Here is a 22,153-nt window from a genome sequence, read left to right as displayed (position 1 = left end):
AGAAAACTACGCACTCGTGGTGGAGTTTACTGCCTGCATAAATGGGTCTACGGATGATAGGAATCTCTTTGTTAATTCCTAATAGGGGTAAAAAGTGGTAAATATGGTCACAAATGTATGCTTACAGCTATAAATACTCTCTGCTGTGCATGCTCCAGATGTCCTCTAATGTGACAGTGACTGACCACAGCCATGTGCCTCAGATACTACATGCCAGGATTCCTCATTATCACAAAATCTCCAGAGCAAGTGTCCATAATGCATCAGCAAAAACGTCTCTGTTTCCAGTGAAGGCACATCATGAAGGCCGCCCCTGCTGTGCCCACCCCCACTGTAAGCTGGAAAGCAAATGCTGCCTCACTGCATGTCCATTAGTCATGCCTCAAAACCTTGTGAACACCTAAAGTGCAATGGCAAAAATATAATTGTGAAGAAACATTTGCAGTTTGATTAGGTAGAGCGCATATCATCAATAACAGGGAGGAGTGAGTTACCACGTCAAACATAGACATGGAAAGCACTCTATAAGCTAAGTGAACAGGCAGTAAAATGGGGATTATACCATCTTTTCCAGATGTAACAAGAGACCAGGGGGCATACTTACAAGCCCCTAGCGCCACCACATCGCTGGTCCATATTTACAAGGCCACGCAAAGCCACCCTGTGTGGCTCTTAATGGCCTTGTAGATGCGGCCCCTTTTCATGCATCACTGCGTGAAAGGGGCGTGCAATAGGTGTTGCTGTTGGCATTTCATTGCAACACCCATTGATTTTTGACGCTGCCCAAGATTTACAAGGATGTGTAAATCTGAGGCAGCGCCAAAAACTAATGCCCTTGCAAAGCAGTGATTATAGTGGTGCAACAAAGAGAAATACTTTTATTTCTCATAGTGCAGAACACATAAAAGGAGCAAAACGCCGTTAATGATTGTTTTTGTGCAGGAAGGTGTCCCTTCCTGCACATAAACAATCATCCCTGCAACGCAGGCACCCGTGCACCATAGCGCAAGGGTGTCTGCGTTGATACTAGGCAGCTTTCTTAACGCAGCCGGCACAAGGGAAAAAACAGGGGTGTGCTGTATTCTTGTGAATACGGCACATTCCTGCATTTTTTAAATGACACAGCGAGGCACTGCTAAATTGCTTGCAGCGGAACGCTGCATCACTTCTTTGTAAATATGCCCCCTGGTACTATGTTCCAACACCTTTGCATGACTATATTTACCTAAAAAGTGGTCACATCAATCGAGCCAAGGCAAATGTGGTCTAAATGCACCTATAAATGCATTATACAACATGCTGCCACAGACTCCTACAAAATATAATTATAATAAATGCATATTGAGCACAGCCACTCACCAAAATAAAAGCACCCACAATGTGAATTACAATACTGAATTAACACAATACACACATTCGTGGATCACATATATCTCTTTCACAACTATGAACACACAGAAAGCCACTATATGAAATAAATAAATACTGAATGCAATAGAAAGCACAAATAAAATGACATATGTGTGACATCAATATCAGTGCACTGAATGGCAGCACCTAAAATCATACAACCGAAAGCACCATAAAAGAACAGACATCTACACCCATTCCTTTTGTAGGAAAATCTGTCTTGTGAGGGTATTTTGAGCACCTCTCACTGAATGTGATTTACTCAAAAACAAATTGTGGCTATTTGGCAAACACCAATCAGCCTATTTGACCTTCAGGTCAGTCCACAGTCAAACTGTGCAAAGAGTCAAAGTCAAATAACCAATGTGGGACATAACGCTGCCTCATGCCTCCACATAAGGGAGTAAAACAGAGCAATAAGGCTGACAGGCAGTCATGTGACACATCATACAAGGCTTCAGCGTTATCATGCCAGACTAAATCATGTTGATATGTTGAAGCTTAACTCTGACAATAAAAATACATCAAATTTCCAGCTTTGTAGCTCATAAGGCTTAGTCGCCTAATGTTCAGAAATGAACTATGGGAGTCGCACAATTTACATGTTTCTGCAGTGATATCAAACGTGCTATTGATGCATAGGTGCATGTAAATTTTCCTTTCAGATATCCTGAGATATATTTAAAAAGCATTTTTGTATATCTCTGGCTAGGAACAAGATCGAGATTTCATTCTTGTATCATTTTAGTAATAATTGGAAATCCAATACACTGGTGTTTAGTTCATTTTAGTAATAAGTGGAAATCTAATACACTGGTGTTTAGTATACATGTCTAAAAATTATTTCTAGAATGATTATTAAATTCTGCCTTCCCTAGAATAATGTTAAAACTACTTGAGTGAAGCCAGGACCTTCTTGAAGTGACTGAAAAAATGTTCTCCCCAGCCCAGAGCTTTCCAGATGAAGTGAAGAACTTCAATGTATGCTCTGCCTTGGAGACAGTAAGGACTTTGTGGCTCAAAGGTGCCATGCTGCCAGATCATTTCCAGCAAGACTAGGACATAAAATTATAGGAGTTGAGACTGCCAGGAAGCACCACTCTGTATTTGGCAGTACTTGTGAGGGGAAGTCCCGCCTTTTTTATAGACCTTTGGCACCATAGTGATCTCACTAGGCCTACAGATGACAGCCTGCAGTGGAGTATGACGGTGGCAAAATCACATTCATTGGCCAACAAACTGCTCCCAACAATGGGTATGGATACCTTAGTTGGTTGCAAGATGTGGTGCTCATAGCTGTTGAAACTATCTGCACTGTAAGGGACGATGCAGATTTAGCATTCCTTAAACTGAATTATTGGAACACCCCAGATGTGTTCACCAGTACAGGCATTGAAGGAAAAAGTATACTGTCTCTGACACAGTGTAATCACTACACATGCTCTCGTGTTCATTATAAGGGGAACATGTCTGCCAGTGATGAAAAGCTGCCTCTACTTGCTGCTCCCTCATGTAACCTGATAACGTTCTGCTATCGCATAACATCACACATTTCTTCCAACAGCATCAGACAGTTCTATTGCATTTTCAGATTTTATCCATCACCCTTGCGCTTTGCAAGGCTCCCTGATTTCCTTCTCCAGGGCCGGACTGGCCATAGCAGGCACTGGGCATTTCCCCGGTCGGCTGCCAGGGCGGGGGCCAGTCCGTTTTTGTTACAGGGCCGTTTTTGCAGCATATCTGCAATATCGGCTCCTGTAACAAAATTGGCCAGTCAAGCACTTTGCTAGGGCCAGTTTTTGCTCCCAGCCCGGCCCTATCCTTCTCTATGGCAAACAGTGGCTCTGGAAAAGATGCCCCCTCTCTGCATTGGCTGCCTGCTGTGGGTCATGTAGCTCATTTTGATGGTACATAATATCTTCTCTGAGACATCATACCTGATGTCTGCTTGGACTCACTCATTGTAGCCCTCTAGAATGGACTACCACCCTCTGTGTCTGTGTTTAGGTGTGACACTAGCCAAGACCTTTTCATTTTACTAAACGTATATTGTATATCATACTTAAAGGGGCTTTCAACCACCTCTCTTCATCCATTAGTCTGCTGTTGTGCCATTCATATTTTGATTCTGTACATTACAGCATCAAGTATGGGGCAATGGGCCAATACTACTTAAGCCACTTGTTAACTTCACTTTTATTGACTGTATTTTGCTCTTTCACAATGAGCATATTCACACACAATGTATTTCCCTTCAATGTCAGTGTTATTGTTTTTACTTTAGGGTTTCCTTTGTGTTTAGATACTGATAGGGGAAAGCAGGACCCTTCTATCATATGTGAGCACAGACCAAATTCCATGCTTTATCAGTTCTGGCAACGATATAAATTCCTTTTGAAGTGTCCTTTGTTTATCTAACGGCTGTTATTTCATGGCATAACAGGCTGCATTAATTAGAAACTGTTCCGTTATTCTCTTTTACTATATATGCAGTACACAAACTGAAAGCTTCAATATTGTACATGTGAATTCATTAGTGGACAGTTCTTCAGAACACATTTATTCTTGACCCAATTCCACCAATGGTTCTTTAATAAACTTTGCCCAGGAAGAAAATCTAACTTTTTCATGTTTAATGTGCAGCACTTGCAACACTTTTTAATTTGTTTTCTTACTTCTTTTTTTGTTTCTTTCTTTCACTCTTTCTTGCCTTCTTTCTCTTTTGCCTTCTTTTCATTTTTTTCCCATCTTTCTTTCCTCCTTTTTTGTTTTCTTTCTTTCCTGCTTTCCTTCCTTCTTTCTTGTTTTCCTTCTTTCTTTCACTTTATCTTTCCTTTTGTCTTTCTTTCTCTTTCTCTTTTCTTCATGCTTTCCTTGTTCTTTCTTTTCATCTTTTCATCATTCCTTCTTTCTTATTATCTTTTCTATCTTCTTCCTTTCCATCTTTCTTGCATTCTGTCTTCTTTCCTTATCTTTTTTCCTTCATTCTTTTCTTTTGTTTTCTCTGTTCTTCCTTCCTTTCTTTCCTTTCTTTCTTTCTTCCCTTCTCTTTCCTTCCTTTCAACGTTTTGTTTCTTTTTTGCTTTCCTTTACCTGTCTTTCTTTCCATCTTTCCATATGTCTTTAAATTTTTCCTTCTTTCTTTCCATCTTGCTTCTTTTTCTATTCTTCATTCATTCGTTGCTCATGTTTTTCCTTTCTGCTTCCTGGTCTTCATTCTTTCATTCTTTATTTATTTCCTTCTTTCTTTCTTTTGTTCTTTCCTCCCTTGTTTCATTCCTTACTTCCTTAGTTCTTTCCATCTTCCTAGCTTTTACTTCATTTTTTCTTGCTTTCCTTCTTTTGCTCAATCTTTCTTTATTCTTTCTTTCTTTCCTTCTTTTGTTCTCTTTTTTCCTTGTTTGTTTGTTTGTTTCTTTCTTACCTTCTTTTTTTAATCTTTCCTTGTTTCTTTACATCTTTCCTTCCTTCTCTCCATCTTTAATTCTTCCTATCCTTCATTACTCCCTGCCTTCTTGTCATCTTTTTTCAGTCTTTCTTTCATGCATTCTTTCTTCCTATACATTCCTTTTTCTTTCCTTCCATCGTCTATCCTTTCTTGCTTGCTTTAGTTCTTTCTTTCTTTCTTTCCTGCTTTCTTTCCTTCTTGCATTCTTTTTACCTTCTTGTCTTATTTCTTGCCTTCATTTTCTTTGTTTCTTTCAGTCTTTGTTTCTTTCTTTCTGGCAAGAGGGTGGCAGCCAATGGCAGATTTTTTTTTTTTTAGGTTTGAGTTAGCCAAGAACATTTGATTTTACTAAAATGAAATGTATGACATAGTTACTTATAGAGGTTTTCAGCAACACATCATCTATTTGTCTGTGGATGTGACTTTGCATTTTTCTCCAAAACACTAAACCATGCTACAAGGGTCAATGCATCCACCCACTTCAGCAACTGGCTGACTACACTATGAGTTACAGCATACTGCCCTTTCATAATGAGCTCATCCACACACAAAGTAGTCCCTCTTAGGGCCAGGGAGCACTATAGTAAAGTGTGTTTTATTGAGACCACAAAATATGTTTGCCTTTATCCAATGTTTTTAGTTTGACAAACACCCAGCAGCTTCTCAAACACTAACATTTTGCAAAAACCATGACCAAACAAAATAAAAATTACCAAAAGGCTGGCGGACATTGCTTGTTTATTCTTGCCTTCACCTATACCTGTCACTGAGTACCATTATCCTGGGAATTCTGTCCTGTATGGGAGAGTGAATTAAGCACGCCAAATATAGACCAGAGTGGGGCTGGGTTGAAGTAGTGAGTGGAGATGGGTGGAGTCATGTAAGAGATTCATTTATCATGAGTCACACATTGATAGTCGCTCACGTTAATGTTCACGAGTTCCTGTTGATCTTGTATGCAGTTTCACAGCTGTGCAGTGATTGGATCTTTGACGTTTTAATAGTTGTATTTTTTGTCCAGTGCAAAACTGAGTATTCAATATAGTGATCACTTTTGAAGGTATGACCTTATTTATCCAAAGAAGAAGTAAACAATACAAAAGTGTTAGAGAAAACAGTGTTCATGTCATTACTGTGCACACTCGATTACAAATGGATGCCCTATTCTAGTAAGACCTTTGTCACAGCAAATATATTAAACTGCTTACCCTGTTTATTTGAAAATAAAAAAAGGGAGTCCTCATCGCACCTACTATCCAAGTGTGTTGCAACATATTTCATGATGATCGACAGAAGAACCAAGCCTTAGTTGTGTCAGATTTTCCTCTATAGATAAAACCAATTTAACATCCGTCTATATTTATTAAATAGAATACAAAATAATGTGTCTTAATCTGAAACTGCGAGAACATAACATAGATCGCTGTGGACCATGGTCCTCTGCAGAGAAAAACAATTTCTTACAGAAAATATCTGAGGCATCATACATAAAACTATTACAAAATAGGTGTTCATCTTTCTGTGACATTATTAAAATAATTATACAAAATTCATGTAAACATTTGAATTGTCTTGAAGTAATTTTCAGAAATCTGCAAGGTCTGTGTTTTTACGTAGCCAGTCATGAATCTTGCTGTTCACTTTGTTTATCCAAAGCGTGCTTGTTGCATTTCTTGCATGATGCAATACTTCCATAGCAGACAATTTATTTTCACCCTCCATCGTAGTGTTAATAAATAGCTCAATCTAAAGAAAACACAGATATAGGCATTGTTATTGTTGGTAACGATGTCTACGATTATATTACACAATTCTATAATTTACAGCAATTCTTTTTTTTAATTGAGAGATTCTGTTTGGTACACAAAAACATAAATGCTTATTCACCTGCCTTTACGATTATGGAGTAAAATATCTCAATGGAGATAAGAACTCGAACTTTTTGTCCATTGATCAAACTTCCCCAAACTTTAACAGTCTAGCAGAGGCGGCTCCTCCGCTGGGGTTGAGGAGCGTTGCCCCACTGCTAAAAGAGCAATGATAAAGGGAAAATTAAAATGATAATAACAACATTATTATCATTATATTTTTCACTACTGCGGTGCTGGGTTAGGGCGTGGCAGACCAGTGGATCAGGGGGGAGGAGTGGTTTGGGCTCACTTCAAATAAGTGCGCATGACTGCTTGGCCGGCCGTCTTGGCCCGGCCAAACATTCACATAGCCTTGTGGAGAATATGCACAGGCTCCCTGTCCCCATCTGAGCGCTGAGCTACGGCTCTCCGACCAATCACAACACTTCATTGCAGTGTTGTGATTGACTCAGGGGAGCCTCTATGCCCGGGTGCTTCCTCCAGCTTCTACCGGACTGGAGTCAAGAAGAGAAGCATGGCAGAGACGAGGAGATGTGGTGGAAAAGTTAAGTGCATTTTAATTTTATATTTTTCAGCCCTTCTCAGTCCACCCACTCAGCCCCGCCACACCAGTTCCCTACCAGCCGCTACTGCAGTCTACTTTGCTGAAATGCTATTGGCCTCATTATGAGTTGGCCAGACTTTGTTACTATGTTAACAAAAGGCCAGAAAATAAATTACAGAGCTGAATCTCTGCAACAGGGTTCAGCCATTATGATCTTTCCCTTGAAATAGGGAATAACTGCATGGACCCAAATTTTATGAGTACTCTACAGGTCAGTTTTCACACTATGGCAAAAAAGCCTGCTCTAAGACACAGAAAGTGTTTACGGAACTGCCAACAGAGACAGGGTGGTTGGGTGAGGTGAGCGGTGCTGCAGGGAGGCATGAGGGGCCGAGGCAATGCTGCTGCCATCAGCGCTGCCCTGCAGCAAGTCTTACAGACCAGGGAGCTTATTTACCAGAAACTGGCAGAGCACAGTGTTGCACCAAAATTAGTAATGTCGCTCTCCGTCAGTTTCAAAACGCAGGGATGTACCGTATTTACAAGAAAGCAGCACATCCCTGTTTCCCCTAGCGCAGGTGCTAAAGAAGCTGCCTAGCGCGGGCGCAAACACCCTTGCACCATGTTGCAAGGGTGCCTGCTCTGCTGGGGTGATTGTTTATGTGCATAACACATAAACAATCTTTACAGGCGATTTGCTGTTTCTATGTATGCTGCACAATACAGCACACATGGAAAAAGCAAAATACGCGGGCAAATGAAACATTTCTCCTCGCATCACCTGCTTACGACCAGGTATTCCCTAGCGATAATTTTGGCGCTGCCCCATACCTTTGTAAATATGACGCAGCGTCAAAAAGCAATGGGTGTAACTGCGGAAAACCTACTGCAACACCCATTGCATGCCCTTTCCACACTAAGTGTCGCGTTAATCGGTTCATTATTTACAATTAAGTTCATTAAGTAGCTTAACGCCGCCTTGTAAGTAAGGCAAAGGACTTAACGTCAGCAGAACATTGGAAAAAGTGATGATCTGGTGGTGTTATCTCCTTGTAAATATGCCCCCAGGTGTTGTCAGGGCCCATAATTATCGGGTCCAGAACATTCTGACCCAAACAGTGTGGGCCCAGACACACTTGATCTGGGGACTTGGGTTACTTTACATGGTGAAATAAACTAACTTGTAATGAGGCCCTATCTCTGTGCCGTTTGATGAACATTCATTAAAAGGAGCTGCAGTTATAGTCCATGAATGCACCATCCATAACCTTTCACTGTTTGAAGTGGACAAGAGGTAGCAATAACTTGCATAACTCTTCCCACTTGTGTCCACACGTATCATCTGTGCCCACACATTCTAGGACTGTCTACATATTTTCAATCTTCTCCAAAACTGCAAGTCTTTAAAGAGATTTTCCCACTCTATTTTTCACAAAGAGCGTCGCAGGTTTTACCATGCATCTACAAGTCCATGGAGGGATGCTAATAATATTTTCCTTCACCTCCATCCAACTAGACGCCTCATCAGAGGTTAGAGCTGTGGATTTGGATCCATGAATTCTGGATAAAGGACAACCTACTTAAACATGTCCTATTGCAACTTCTTTTTAGAAACAGGAAACACTGGATGGTTGAACGCCTTCTCAAAGATGCCCTCATGCAGGAGAAACAACTGACGTCACGTCACATTTGTTATTGGACTGTGAAGTGAATTTTGGGAAAAGCCAGTCTAGGCCTTTATGAAATACCGCACCAACAAGGGCCTCATGTAGGTAGCCAAATACCGGTCGGTAACGGCCGATTTTCGGTAATTATACCGTTACCGACCGGTATTTTGGCTATTGGTATGTAGGGGGTCAATTTCTGGAATCGGAATTTACCGATTCGGTAAAACTACCGAATCGGTAAAATTACCGAATCGGTAACGTTACCGATGTGGTAATTTTACCGATTCGGTAATTTTACCGAATCGGTAAATTCCGATTCCAGAAATGATATGTAGGGGGAGTGTGTGGGTGTGTTTAGGAGTCGGTATTTACCACCAACTTATAGTTGGTGGTAAATAGTTAATGTATGTGTGTATGCATTTTGAAGCGCGTAGCAGTGTGCAATGTGGCATACATACATGCCCTTAGGGCATGTATGTGTGCCACATGTGCACACATGGCCGAATCAGGGGTGCAACAGGGTGTCAATGTGACACCCTGCCACCCTTGCATTTTCTCCACCATTACCGAATCGGTATTTACCGATTCGGTAATGAGGCATACCTTCCCATCAATGGGAAGGTATGCCTCATTACCGAATCGGTAAATACCGATTCGGTAATTACCGAATTGTAACGAATCGGTAAAAAATACCGACTCATTACCTACATACGAGTTACCACTTCTAAAATACCGATTCGGTAACGTTCGGTATTTTAGAAGTGGTAACTGGTATGCTACCTACATGAGGCCCCAACTATTTAACACACTCAGCCAATTGTTTTTTTTTATCAAACTGCACATACACATTTATAGTTGCAGTACTGCTTTTTTTTAAAGCTTTGCTACAGATTGCTCAAATGCCATGTATTTATTTCTCTAATGGAACTGAAGATTGAATTGTTTTGTCAAACTGACAAATAATTAAATACCATATCCTCAGATATGTGTAAATACAGATAACAGGTTTGAAATATACAAACGGAATCAATTATGAAAGCATTTCAAATGAATGAATGGATCACTGACTATGAATAACATACCACGAGTATTACTGGCAGTCGCGGCCAGTGCAGGTAAGCGCAGCAGGGCGGTGGGTGCGGGGTGGGGGGAAGCGACGGAATAGGAGTTATTTCTTTCTTTAATTTTGCCTATTCCTTCGACTGTTGACTCCCCCTCACCCCATCCCACCGCGCTTACCTGTACTGGCAGCGACTGATCATTGGAGGTTTTTTCTGCAATTGAGAAAACAGCACCAGATCTTTGCAATGACTTTTATTCCTACTTGGCGGGGATTATTTCTATTAATAGCACTGATAGTTCTGTTTTTCCAAGTCATTCATCAGGAATTCCATTGTTACAGGGAGGATTTGCCCAACTGTTAGCACTCTCCTGATCTAATTCAGTGTGTTAATTGTTCATTTTATACTTGGTACATTCTTTGAAGATGATAAGCTTTTTTATATATGTTGTTTATCTCTATGAAAATATGAATCTCTTGATCCAATTCACCATGTTGATTGTTAATATTATAGATTTTACATTCTACGAAGATTATTTGTTTTTTTAATATTTGGTCTTTGTTGTGTACATAGGCATAGTCTTTTCAGTCTATATATGTGTAACATCAGCAGAGTAATAGGCTCTTCTTAGCAGTGTGTGTTTCTAATACAATTTAAGTGTATGGCTTTAAGGAGCAGCTTTTGATCTAATTAATTTGTCTTTTCTTTCTAGTTATATAATGTAGGTGTATGTCCTTTATAAGCAGCTTTCTTTTTAATACAGTTGTGATTGTTTATCTTGTAAGCACACTCCTGTCCAATAACCAAAGACATTGTATTTTTCTAGTATAATCTGTCTTCTTTTTAGGTCTCGCATGAGATAAGACCTTTTGATTTTTTTAAACATATATGTATAATATTCTTATTTAAGGATCTTTCAGCTATGTGTCTTAATCCATTGGCGTGTTGGTGTGTCATTCACATTTTGCTTCCACCCACTACATGCGGCTTAGGGCAGGGGTCAACCCACTTTAGCCACTGGATACCTTCATTTTGACTGATTGAATTTTGCTCTTTCACAAGAAGCACATCTGAAAACAAGTTAAGTCTCCTTAGTGCCAGTGTTTATTTTTACTTTATTACTTTGGTGTCACCTTTGTGTTTACAGTCAGTATGCTTTCTATCAGCTCTCCCTAAAAAGCAGAGGACACATTCCAACTTTTCAAGTTTCTGTCTCCTTCTGATGGTGTTGTAATTTTCTTTTGGAGAGGTCTTTTTATCTGACTGCTGCTATTTAACAACATACCAAAATTGTGTCAATTTGAAACTGTCTTTCATGAAGTCAAATATTGTTTTTAGAATGCGTGCAATTAAGTGCATTTTTAACTGCACCTCTATATGTCAACTTTGTACAGGGCCGGACTGGCTGTAGCGGGCACCGGGCAATCCCCCGGTGGGCTGCACGGGTGGAAGCCGGTTTTGGGCCCCTGGGGGCCGTTTTTGTTATAGGGCCGTTTCTGCAGCATTGCTGCAAAATCGGCCCTGTAACAAAATCGGCCGAAAACCGGCCCTGGCAAAGAGCTAGGCGGCACCCCCAAACCCCCCCGGGGGGCCAGCCGAGCACTTTGCCAGGGTCGGTTTTGGTTCCCAGTCCGGCCCTGACTTTGTATATGTTTTAATTGTATTATCATTGAGGACTGCAGTTATATTTGTGACCAATTTAATACGTATGCATGCATGTGTAGCCCTTTAGTGCTTTCTGTGCTCTTGCATGCCATTATATTTGTCAACCAATATAGTCTGTACGTCTTGCTTGTATCACTTTCTATTTGGCTCACAGTATTCTTGCATGTCATGGTTATACCGACATTTAACTTTTATATTAGTAAATACGATATATCACCATGCTTTGCTGTTTGTTACAATTTCCTCTACTACCTATTTATCTACACAACACAACACAACCCATCGGTCTGTCTACCTAATTACCTGCCTGTCTCTCGACCTGTCTGTCTATCTATTCAACTGTCAGCTTATCTCCCTGTCTGTCTTTCTGTTTCTCTGTCTAGTTACGTCTGGTTGTCTGTCTTTCTGTTTCTCTGTCTAGTTACATGTCTGGTTGTCTGTCTTTCTGTTTCTCTGTCTAGTTACATGTCTGGTTGTCTGTCTTTCTGTTTCTCTGTCTAGTTACATGTCTGGTTGTCTGTCTTTCTGTTTCTCTGTCTAGTTACATGTCTGCCTGTCTGTCTTTCTGTTTCTATGTCTAGTTACATGTCTGTCTGTCTGTCTTTCTGTTTGTCTGTCTAGTTACATGCCTGTCTGTCTTTCTGTTTGTCTGTCTAGTTACATGTCTGTCTGTCTGTCTAGTTACGTGTCTGTCTGTCTGTCTAGTTACATGTCTGTCTGTCTGTCTAGTTACATGTCTGTCTGTCTGTTTGTCTGTCTAGTTACATGTCTGTCTGTCTGTTTGGAGGTCTGTTTGTCTGTCTGGTTACATGTCTGTCTGTCTGTCTGTCTGTCTGTCTGTCTGTTTGTCTGTCTAGTTACATGTCTGTCTAGTTACATGTCTGTCTGTCTGTCTGTCTGTGCGTCTTTCTGTTTGTCTGTCTAGTTACATGTCTGTTTGTCTGTCTAGTTACATGTCTGTTTGTCTGTCTAGTTACATGTCTGTCTGTCTAGTTACATGTCTGTCTGTCTAGTTACATGTCTGTTTGTCTGTCTAGTTACATGTCTGTCTGTCTAGTTACATGTCTGTCTGTCTAGTTACATGTCTGTCTGTCTTTCTGTTTGTCTGTCTAGTTACATGTCCGTCCGTCCGTCTTTCTGTTTGTCAGTCTAGTTACATGTCTGTCTGCCTTTCTGTTTGTCTGTCTAGTTACATGTCTGTCTGTCTTTCTGTTTGTCTGTCTAGTTACATGTCTGTCTGTCTGTCTAGTTACGTGTCTGTCTGTCTGTCTAGTTACATGTCTGTCTGTCTGTCTAGTTACATGTCTGTCTGTCTGTTTGTCTGTCTAGTTACATGTCTGTCTGTCTGTTTGGCTGTCTGTTTGTCTGTCTGGTTACATGTCTGTCTGTCTGTCTGTCTGTCTGTCTGTTTGTCTGTCTAGTTACATGTCTGTCTAGTTACATGTCTGTCTGTCTGTCTTTCTGTTTGTCTGTCTAGTTACATGCCTGTCTGTCTTTCTGTTTGTCTGTCTAGTTACATGTCTGTCTGTCTGTCTAGTTACGTGTCTGTCTGTCTGTCTAGTTACATGTCTGTCTGTCTGTCTAGTTACATGTCTGTCTGTCTGTTTGTCTGTCTAGTTACATGTCTGTCTGTCTGTTTGGCTGTCTGTTTGTCTGTCTGGTTACATGTCTGTCTGTCTGTCTGTCTGTCTGTCTGTTTGTCTGTTTAGTTACATGTCTGTCTAGTTACATGTCTGTCTGTCTGTCTGTCTGTCTGTGCGTCTTTCTGTTTGTCTGTCTAGTTACATGTCTGTTTGTCTGTCTAGTTACATGTCTGTTTGTCTGTCTAGTTACATGTCTGTCTGTCTAGTTACATGTCTGTCTGTCTAGTTACATGTCTGTTTGTCTGTCTAGTTACATGTCTGTCTGTCTAGTTACATGTCTGTCTGTCTAGTTACATGTCTGTCTGTCTTTCTGTTTGTCTGTCTAGTTACATGTCTGTCTGTCTTTCTGTTTGTCTGTCTAGTTACATGTCCGTCCGTCCGTCTTTCTGTTTGTCAGTCTAGTTACATGTCTGTCTGCCTTTCTGTTTGTCTGTCTAGTTACATGTCTGTCTGTCTTTCTGTTTGTCTGTCTAATTACATGTCTGTCTGTCTGTCTGTCTGTATATCTATCTATCCCTACCTATCTTTATCCATCTTTGTACTCTCTCTACCTTTGCAACTCAATTTATCTAACTATAGAACTTTGCAACCCTATTTGTCTGTCTATCAAATTGCCTGTCTGTCTAATTGCCTGTCAGTCTGACTGTCTATCTACCTGTCAGTCTGTCTGCCTATCTATCTCTCTATGAAAATCTGTCTATATATCTTTTTAACGTTGCAAACCTGTCTATGTATCTATTTATCTTTCAAAACACACCTATGTATCAATCTTTCTACGCAACTATCTGTTTGTCAGTCTGTCTTTTTATCTGGCTGGCTACCTGTCTTTCTATCTATCTGGCTACCTATCTTGCTATCTGGCTAGCTACCTATCTATAAAACTCTTTCTGTCTCTTTTTGCAGGCCTCTCATTTTACCTATCTTTTTTAACGCTTATCTATTTGTAATGAATTGAATAATCGCAACAGCATAAGCAAAGAGGCTGCCAACCAATGGCAGATCAATTGAGTTTTTCTTTTTAGGTCTGATGGTATCCAAAACGTTTTAATTTTACTAAAATCGTGAGTGTAACATAGTTAGTTATTAGGCTTTTTTAGCCAGACTTCATCCATTAGCCTGTTGTTGTGCATACCACACTTTTCTTCCACCCACTTCACCATGCATCATCGGGCAATGAGCCAGTCCCCTTTAACCATTGATTGACTTCACTGTAAGTTAACTGCATGCTGACCTTTCACAAGAATTACACCCACATACAAAGCATTTCTCTTCTGTGCTAGGGACTACAATGATAATGTTTGCTTTCTGCAGACTAAAACATCATTTTCCCTTCAAACATTTGTTTTTTTAACGGATGATGGCCCTGAAGCTTCCCCACCAAAAACATTTTGCCAAAACCATGACAGAACAAAACAAAAATTCCCAAAGCCAAAGGGTTGGCTGTCAGCCCCAGACTCCATGTCTTTGCCAATGCTTGTTTTGCCTTGAAAGCCTACTCCTGCCATTAACAAATAACCATTTTATTGCCTTATGTTTTTATTTAAACAGTTGTACAACATCCCTTCACACTTTAAAAGCGGCATTAGTGACGGAAATTATAATTAGCTGTCTATTATTTTTTATTAGTATATTACTTGTTTACTCTTATAATTAGCAAGTATTGCTACTACTTAAAAAACATTACAATAATGGTCAGCATAACCGCTGAACAGCTGGAAATGAATACAAAAGCCAGGTCCTGATTGTAAACCGATGTAGACTTAACTTTCATAGCACATCACAGCAGACAGCCGTTCACTAAGTTGCAGGTTCCATGAGGCAGAAAGGGGGAAAGAAAAGTGGTCAGGGTGTGAAAAGGAGAATCAACAGTCGTGCTCAACAAGACTGACTCAGGAGATTGATAATTTGTGAAGTCCAGGCTATGTTGGGGAGAGCCCTTCTTTTGCCGAGTTCTTTTGCCCAAGCATGTCGTCCCAGCCAGCAGCTATTGGTTGTTTCCCAAGCCCTCTGGCTTCTTCCCTTCTCAATTCCTGGCTCTTAACTGCAGGTCATTGTAGCACTGAATTCGTCCCAGTTCAACTGGTGGTGGGGTGCACCGCCTCCAATTTATTGTTATAGTGTACGGTAGGAGGGTCAGATCTATGAAACAGGTTCTTTTTGTGTGTTGAAACAGGCCTTGTACACAGGTACCCCAATTCTGGAGGACAGGGGTACCAGGGATAGACACAATGATACCCAGAACATTGAGCCAATATGGGTTCACTGACAAAATATTGCCTATGAAAATATTGCCATACCAAAATATTGTGACCAAACTATCGATGTCAAAAATCTTATACTTACAATGGTAAGTACAAAAATAGCGGAAATATATATTGTTGTCATTAATATTGTTGCATTAGATATTGTTTTTAAAATATATACAAATGTAAACATTAAGGGGCCTATTATGATGTCCGTCGTAAGCACTCCGACCTCAGGTCGGCATCGTCGGATTCAATTCTGCCGGCTGATTTTGATTCAGCCGGTCAGAATTGAAACCACCCGGTTATTCTGGCTGGCTTCCGACGGGCTCAAGGAGACGGTAAGCCAGTCGGAACCGGCACGTAATCCAAATGGATGGTGGTTTATGCTCTCCAGATTATGATGCATGGTTTCCACCTGGGTTTCCATGCCGGCCTTTCATACATGAAAACCCTATCGGAAAGCGTGCTTGGAGGCACCTAGCAGGGCCCCCTTTCCTCTGCGACCTCCAGTTGAAGACCGAGGAGGCACCTATGGTGCCCTCCTGTTAATCCCTGCACCCTGAGGTACCTGCCACGGGGTGCAGGAATTAACACTACCTCACATTTCCCCTATGGGAGCATGTACTATGGCTGGTTTACGGCCGTAATACATGCTCCATGGGGAAATGTGGGAATGCGACTGAACAGTGTTCTGTCGCATCATAATGAGGCTGTCGGGACTGCCGACCGGTTGGTCCCGTTTACGAGACATCGTAATAGGCCCCATATTAAATATATTAAATGCTAACATTAATTTTAATAAAAATAAAATAGATTTAATACACATTTCAACAGATATAACAAACGTCAAAAAAAAGTTAAAGGCATATATATTAAAGATATATATATATTTATATATATCTATATCTAGTTAAAAAACTATTAAACTAATAATTTTAAATTTTATTAATATTTCAGATTTTTTTAAATAATGTAATAATATAACAAATATACATTTGATGGAGGGGGCATGACCCGCTTTACAAACGTACCAGGAAGCGGATTTCCAAGGCTATTTGGTAACGTGAGGGAGAAAGGGAGATGAGAGAGGCGATCTTCTCTCTGGTAACTCCGCATTTTGAGCAACTAATATGGCGTGGCAGCATAACTATGCACTTTGCAGTTTAAATTGAACAGTATGCACCTTGAACTATGGAATACATTTTTCGTGACATTGGTGATAAAAAAACGCTATTAAGCTAAATGGAATACTGCACCATAGCACATTGTTGAATATATATTTTGGTCTATCCTTGGGCCTGTAGTTGTTTGTTATGGGCCACGTGACCACAAGGATTATAAAAGTACACTCACCTGTGATCAAGGTGGTAACGCCGAAACGCGTAAGGATGAATGAGTGTTTTCAGTGCTGCGACGCAATATGACAAATAAAGCCAGCCTCAAAAGAAGTCGGATTTGGGCTCTACATGTTTTACATGTTTTCCTTGGCATAAATTCAACAGGATTCTCCTTTCCTGTCTACAGAGTCTGCCCTGCAGGGTCGGGCCCCCCATTAAAATAAAGGTTTTCAGAAATATTTATATATATGTTTACCATTTTAAATAAAATATAAAAGTTAACAACATATTAAAAACAATAATAATGATAAATATTATACTTTTAAACAAGCGAACACATAATTTAAATTGTAACAATATAAATTATATAATTTTACATTTAATACATATACTATTCACACTACAATTTATACAAAAGTAGGCAAAGTGTTCTACTAAAGATGTATAAAATTTACCACTCCCACTTCATGCAACGCAATGGTGGAAAAACTGTTACATCACACAGGGTAAAATGTACTATTCCCACTCCAGTCAGTGCAACAGAAGGGAAAATGTTGGATTGCGCAGGGGTAAAATTTACTATTCCCACTCCACTCAATACAACAGTAGGGAAAGTGTTGGATTGCAGAGGGGTGAAATGTACTATTCCCACTCCAGTCAGTGCAACAGTAGGGAAAGTGTCACATTGCGGATGGGTAAAATGTACTATTCTAACTCCAATAAGTTCCACAGTAGGGAAAGTGTGGGATTTGAGGGGGGTAACAATTACTATTCCCACTCCAATGAGTGCAACAGTAGGGAAAGTGTTGGATTGTGGAGAGGTAACATGTACTGTTCCCACTCCAGTCAGTGCAACATTAGAAAAAACAAATTCTCTTCAACACAATAAAATAATTGCAAAAACATAGTAAACAAATAAAAATATAAATATGTTAAAAAACTAAAAATATATTTTTTATTAGAAATTAAATAAAATAAATACATAATGTTAAATGCATATCATACATAACTATACATACTATTCTAATTAAAATACAAAAATGTGTTTCATTTAAATAATTGTATTTAAAAATTATTTATTAAAAATATGTATTATTTTAGTTACTTACCACCCTATAACCCTATAAAACTCACAACGCGCACATAAAACTTAACTTCAAAAAACTAATTATTTCCACTATTAACATAAATATTTATCAATAAACTAATTAGCAATAATTAAAAATTATTACTTAATTATAATGAATTTACTTCCCATAAAATACCCCCACAAAACACACAACACACTCCTAAAATGTACCTATACATAAAATAAATTACACAATTAACATATTCAATTCAATTAAAAAATCTTTATTCGGATAGAGGTATATCTATAAAAGCATTTTTACACATAGCTATAAAATAAAATCGTACATAAACAAGCATCATCCTATGAGCGATAAGAACAGTTTTCATCAAGATCCCTCTTAATTTAGATCGTATCAAATCATTCCGGGCAGCTTAAGAACTAATCTGCAAACAGTATCCATTAACGCCATGTTAAACATAATGACAATATATAAAAAATGAGATTGATAAAACAACCTTCATAAAGTGCACATTGTATTATGGGCGCGTACTGCAGTTTTTTAAAAAGTGTTTATGCAGAAAATTATTTAATTGTTTTCTAATTTAAGAATTTCCATGTACGCTGTCTCGAAATGAATGGGCGAGACTTTTTAAAAAACGGTATCAAAAATCTTTTTGAGTATTCTTTATAAAAATTACAAAAAAATTAAAGTGAAGTGTTGTGTGCCCGCTCCGACCATCACAGGGGCATGGTAATTGATCTAAGTTAGCATTATACCCCAGAGTGAAACAAAGTGAGAATTTGACTGTGCCAGCCCTTAAGCAGAAGAGAAGTCCTCTCTCCCAGCGGCCTATTGGTTTCAAGAGGTAACTAGATGGCATGTGTGAGACATTCTCAATAGACATGTAGGTTGCCACAGACGTTTTCAGAGCCTCCCTTTTGTGTCTTGCTTTCCTATAGTGTGCATATAAAGCCCCGTGAAGGACTTTTTTATTCATGCTATCTATTTCAGTAGGATTAACAAATAATTATCAATTTAATAATTAATATCAATTAAAAGATTAATTATAAATTATTTTAAAAGAATTTACTTCCCATCCTGTCCCTTACAAAACCCGCAACCCACACCTAAAATGTAAGTTACAAAAAGAATTGCACAATTAGCATTATTCATTATCAATGAAATTATCATTAATTAAAAAGAAATATTAATTACTTATAATTAATTTACTTCTAACCCTGTACCCGTATAAAACCCACAACCCTCACCTAAAAGATTGAAAAAATTATCTACACAATTACCATAATTATCAATTAAATAAATAATATTAATTAACAACGATTTATTAATTACTTCAAATTAAATTACTTCCCACCCTGTACCCCTATAAAGCCCACAACCTGCACCTAACATTTAAATCAAAAAAATAATTGTACAATTACCATAATTAAATACAAATGAAATAAATAATTAAAAATGAATTCTTATTTATTATTATTAAATTACTTCCCACCCTGTACGCCTTTAAACCCACAACCCACTACTGCACAAAAAATCACAAACAATAATTACATTAAAATGTATAACTACTACAAATTTAACACCTATATTAAAAAACAGAAACCATCATTATACAAAACATTCACATCATATCCATATAAAATATATACTAAAATACATAACAATAATTAAAAAACGATATTTTAAACAACTCTGTTTTTGTAAACATTATCCATGACTTAGATATTTTAAATGTCGATGTTACTTACCTTAAAATTGAAATTTTCGACAACGATATTCTTGCAGATGATATTTCCATATGACACTATTTTAGAGACGATATTTTGGTATAACGATAATTTAATTTCAATATTTTATCTGAATCCCGTCAATATGTTGACAATGCTGGACAGGCTCCCAACAAGTGCAAAAAGTTTGCAAATATGGTACTGCAATGGGGGCAGGAGACATGAGCATCGAGGAACACTGCATTGATGTGCAACATATTGACATTATACATGTCCAAATCAGGCCCATAGTATGAGGGTTCGACAGCTCACTATCCCACTTCCTATAATACACTGCCCTTCCTTGTACCAATTACAATCTTCTTTCAATCCCTGCAATAAAACCTGTATATGCTCTCCAAAGGCCTTACAAAGCCAACTCACCAATTATGCCCAGCTCCTGTGGTGAAGACAGCTTGCATAAAGGAGAAAATGGGGGGTTCCTCCATGACTACATGCCACATAGTATGGCATATGTTGGGGAGTTATTTGTGATTAAGGAATTGACCTCTGTGAATAACAAATTGTTCAACCACTTCCTCAAATGTTAATAGTTGCCCGTCTTGATTAAATCTCCTATGGTATTTATCCCCGAAGCGGTTCCACTGCACAGGTCTCCTGTTGCGAAGTGGTCCCAGTTCTGCAGCAGGCCCTCCAGGGGTACTGCTGGAGCATAGGGTGTCACGTTCTTGTGAGGGCTACGTGTCTTTGGAAGCATTTGCTGGCCACCTGCAACGGCTGTATCAGGCGAGTCTCATGTTTGGTTTGGGAAAGAAAATAATAGAGCAAATGCATTGGTTGAAAAGGTCTGTTACCCAAGCAAATATCATCTAGAGAGCACAGTGAAAACCATGGGCTGGTCCATTGGAGCTGGACTGCCAGGTAGTATCACTCATAGGGGGCGATCACGATTGCGGAAGGCCAGCCACCACCAGCCGTGCGGTGGCGGGCCCTCCACCATCTGACAACGATTTCCCCCCCGCCATCGTTTCAGGTCTGCGGCGGTCACAAAGACCGGCCGCCACAATTCCGCCACAAACCCTCTACAGTTCCCTGCACCAGGTGGCAGGCACCGCGCGGTGCCTGCCACGTAGTGCAGGGAAATACACAACATGCATTTTTACCATTGCGGCGGGTGCTGCAGCCAGCAGCACCCACCGCAATGGTAAACATGCACAATGCGATTGCCACAGTGGCAGTCGCATTGTAATGTCATGTGTGGGACTGGCGCGTCATAGGCGGACGGTCCCAATACCGATACAATCCGCCATTGTAATGACCACCATTGTGTCCAGCTCTCTAACCCACATCCTCAATAGGAACAGAGGTAATGTGGTAGTACAGTAGTTGAGGAACCATAACCATTTTGGATAATGCAACCAGGCCTATAAGCGATAGTGGTAGGGTTTGCCAAATAGCAATCTGGGTTCTCAGAGCTGAAGCTGCACTTCTGAGTTGCCATCCAGCAAGTTCGAGTCAGAGTGATATATTCTGATCCGTAATTAAAATTAAACATTGGAGTAATGAGTTAAAGATTGATGCTATATTATAATAAAATGCAAATGGAAACCATACCTGCAGTTGTTTGAATGTACTTTGTGCGATAAAATATTGTTAAAGTCATAGATAAAGCTTTGCATAGAGTTAAATAGTAATTAAGAAACTGTTGTGGAGGACATAGAACAGAGAATTCATCCCTTGAGGGCCACCCACTTTTTTTTATAAAGACTGTGGATAAGTCATGTATGGCAGCTATGTTATTAGGGAAAATGTTTTATGCTATGGTGCCATCTAAGTACATTTTTATCTTCCAAATGCTCAGAAAATAGTAAAATGCTATTTATCTACACTGTATCCTCCTTCAAGCAGGCCCTATTGTCCAAAGGTCAATTTAAGAAACGCCCGCTTTGATAACTTGAACAAGTTAATTTCCATTATAACACAAATGGGGATTTCTATCACTTCTGCAGGTGGCGTAATTATTTTCAAACACATTTAGTGGAATTTTAACAATATTCATTTTTCTAGGCGTCATGCTACTCATTTTTGTTCTAAAGGATGAACACACTATCTCCAAATTAAAAAAGCACTGTCACCAAGTAGCTGTTTTCCAGTTTGGAGCAGAAATGCTTTCATAAGCTTCAATCACATATTGTGACTTCTCTTTCAGTGCTTAAACTGTTATCAGACTGCCATCATGAAAATTCCTCCTTTGGAACTTATTCAGCCTTAGGTGCTCTATTAAGTGAATTATATGGCAATGCAACTGCCCATTGTAAAATCTGCTTCTTATGGTTCTCAAGTACTTCAGACACATGTGCCCCAACAACTGTATGTTTTACCTCCACTCTCACCATTTTAAAATATATTGAGTTCGCCTGCACATGTGCCTCCAATTGTA

At 39.3% G+C, this 22,153-nt stretch overlaps 1 protein-coding gene across 1 annotated transcript in view; it reads right to left on the bottom strand.

Moving 5' to 3' along the window:
- Positions 1-4,850: 4,850 nt before the first annotated feature.
- The window catches only part of LVRN (laeverin), a 541,073-nt gene continuing 523,770 nt past the window's right edge, over positions 4,851-22,153 (bottom strand). The window contains exon 20 of the mRNA XM_085632644.1: positions 4,851-6,604. Coding sequence (XP_085488770.1) covers positions 6,443-6,604 — 162 coding nt within the window. The 3' untranslated portion in view covers positions 4,851-6,442. The remainder of the gene's footprint in view (positions 6,605-22,153) is intronic.

This window comes from Triturus cristatus, chromosome 2_1, assembly GCF_964204655.1.
Source record: "Triturus cristatus chromosome 2_1, aTriCri1.1, whole genome shotgun sequence".
Taxonomy (NCBI): domain Eukaryota; kingdom Metazoa; phylum Chordata; class Amphibia; order Caudata; family Salamandridae; genus Triturus; species Triturus cristatus.
This window is presented reverse-complemented; position numbering and strand designations above follow the sequence as displayed.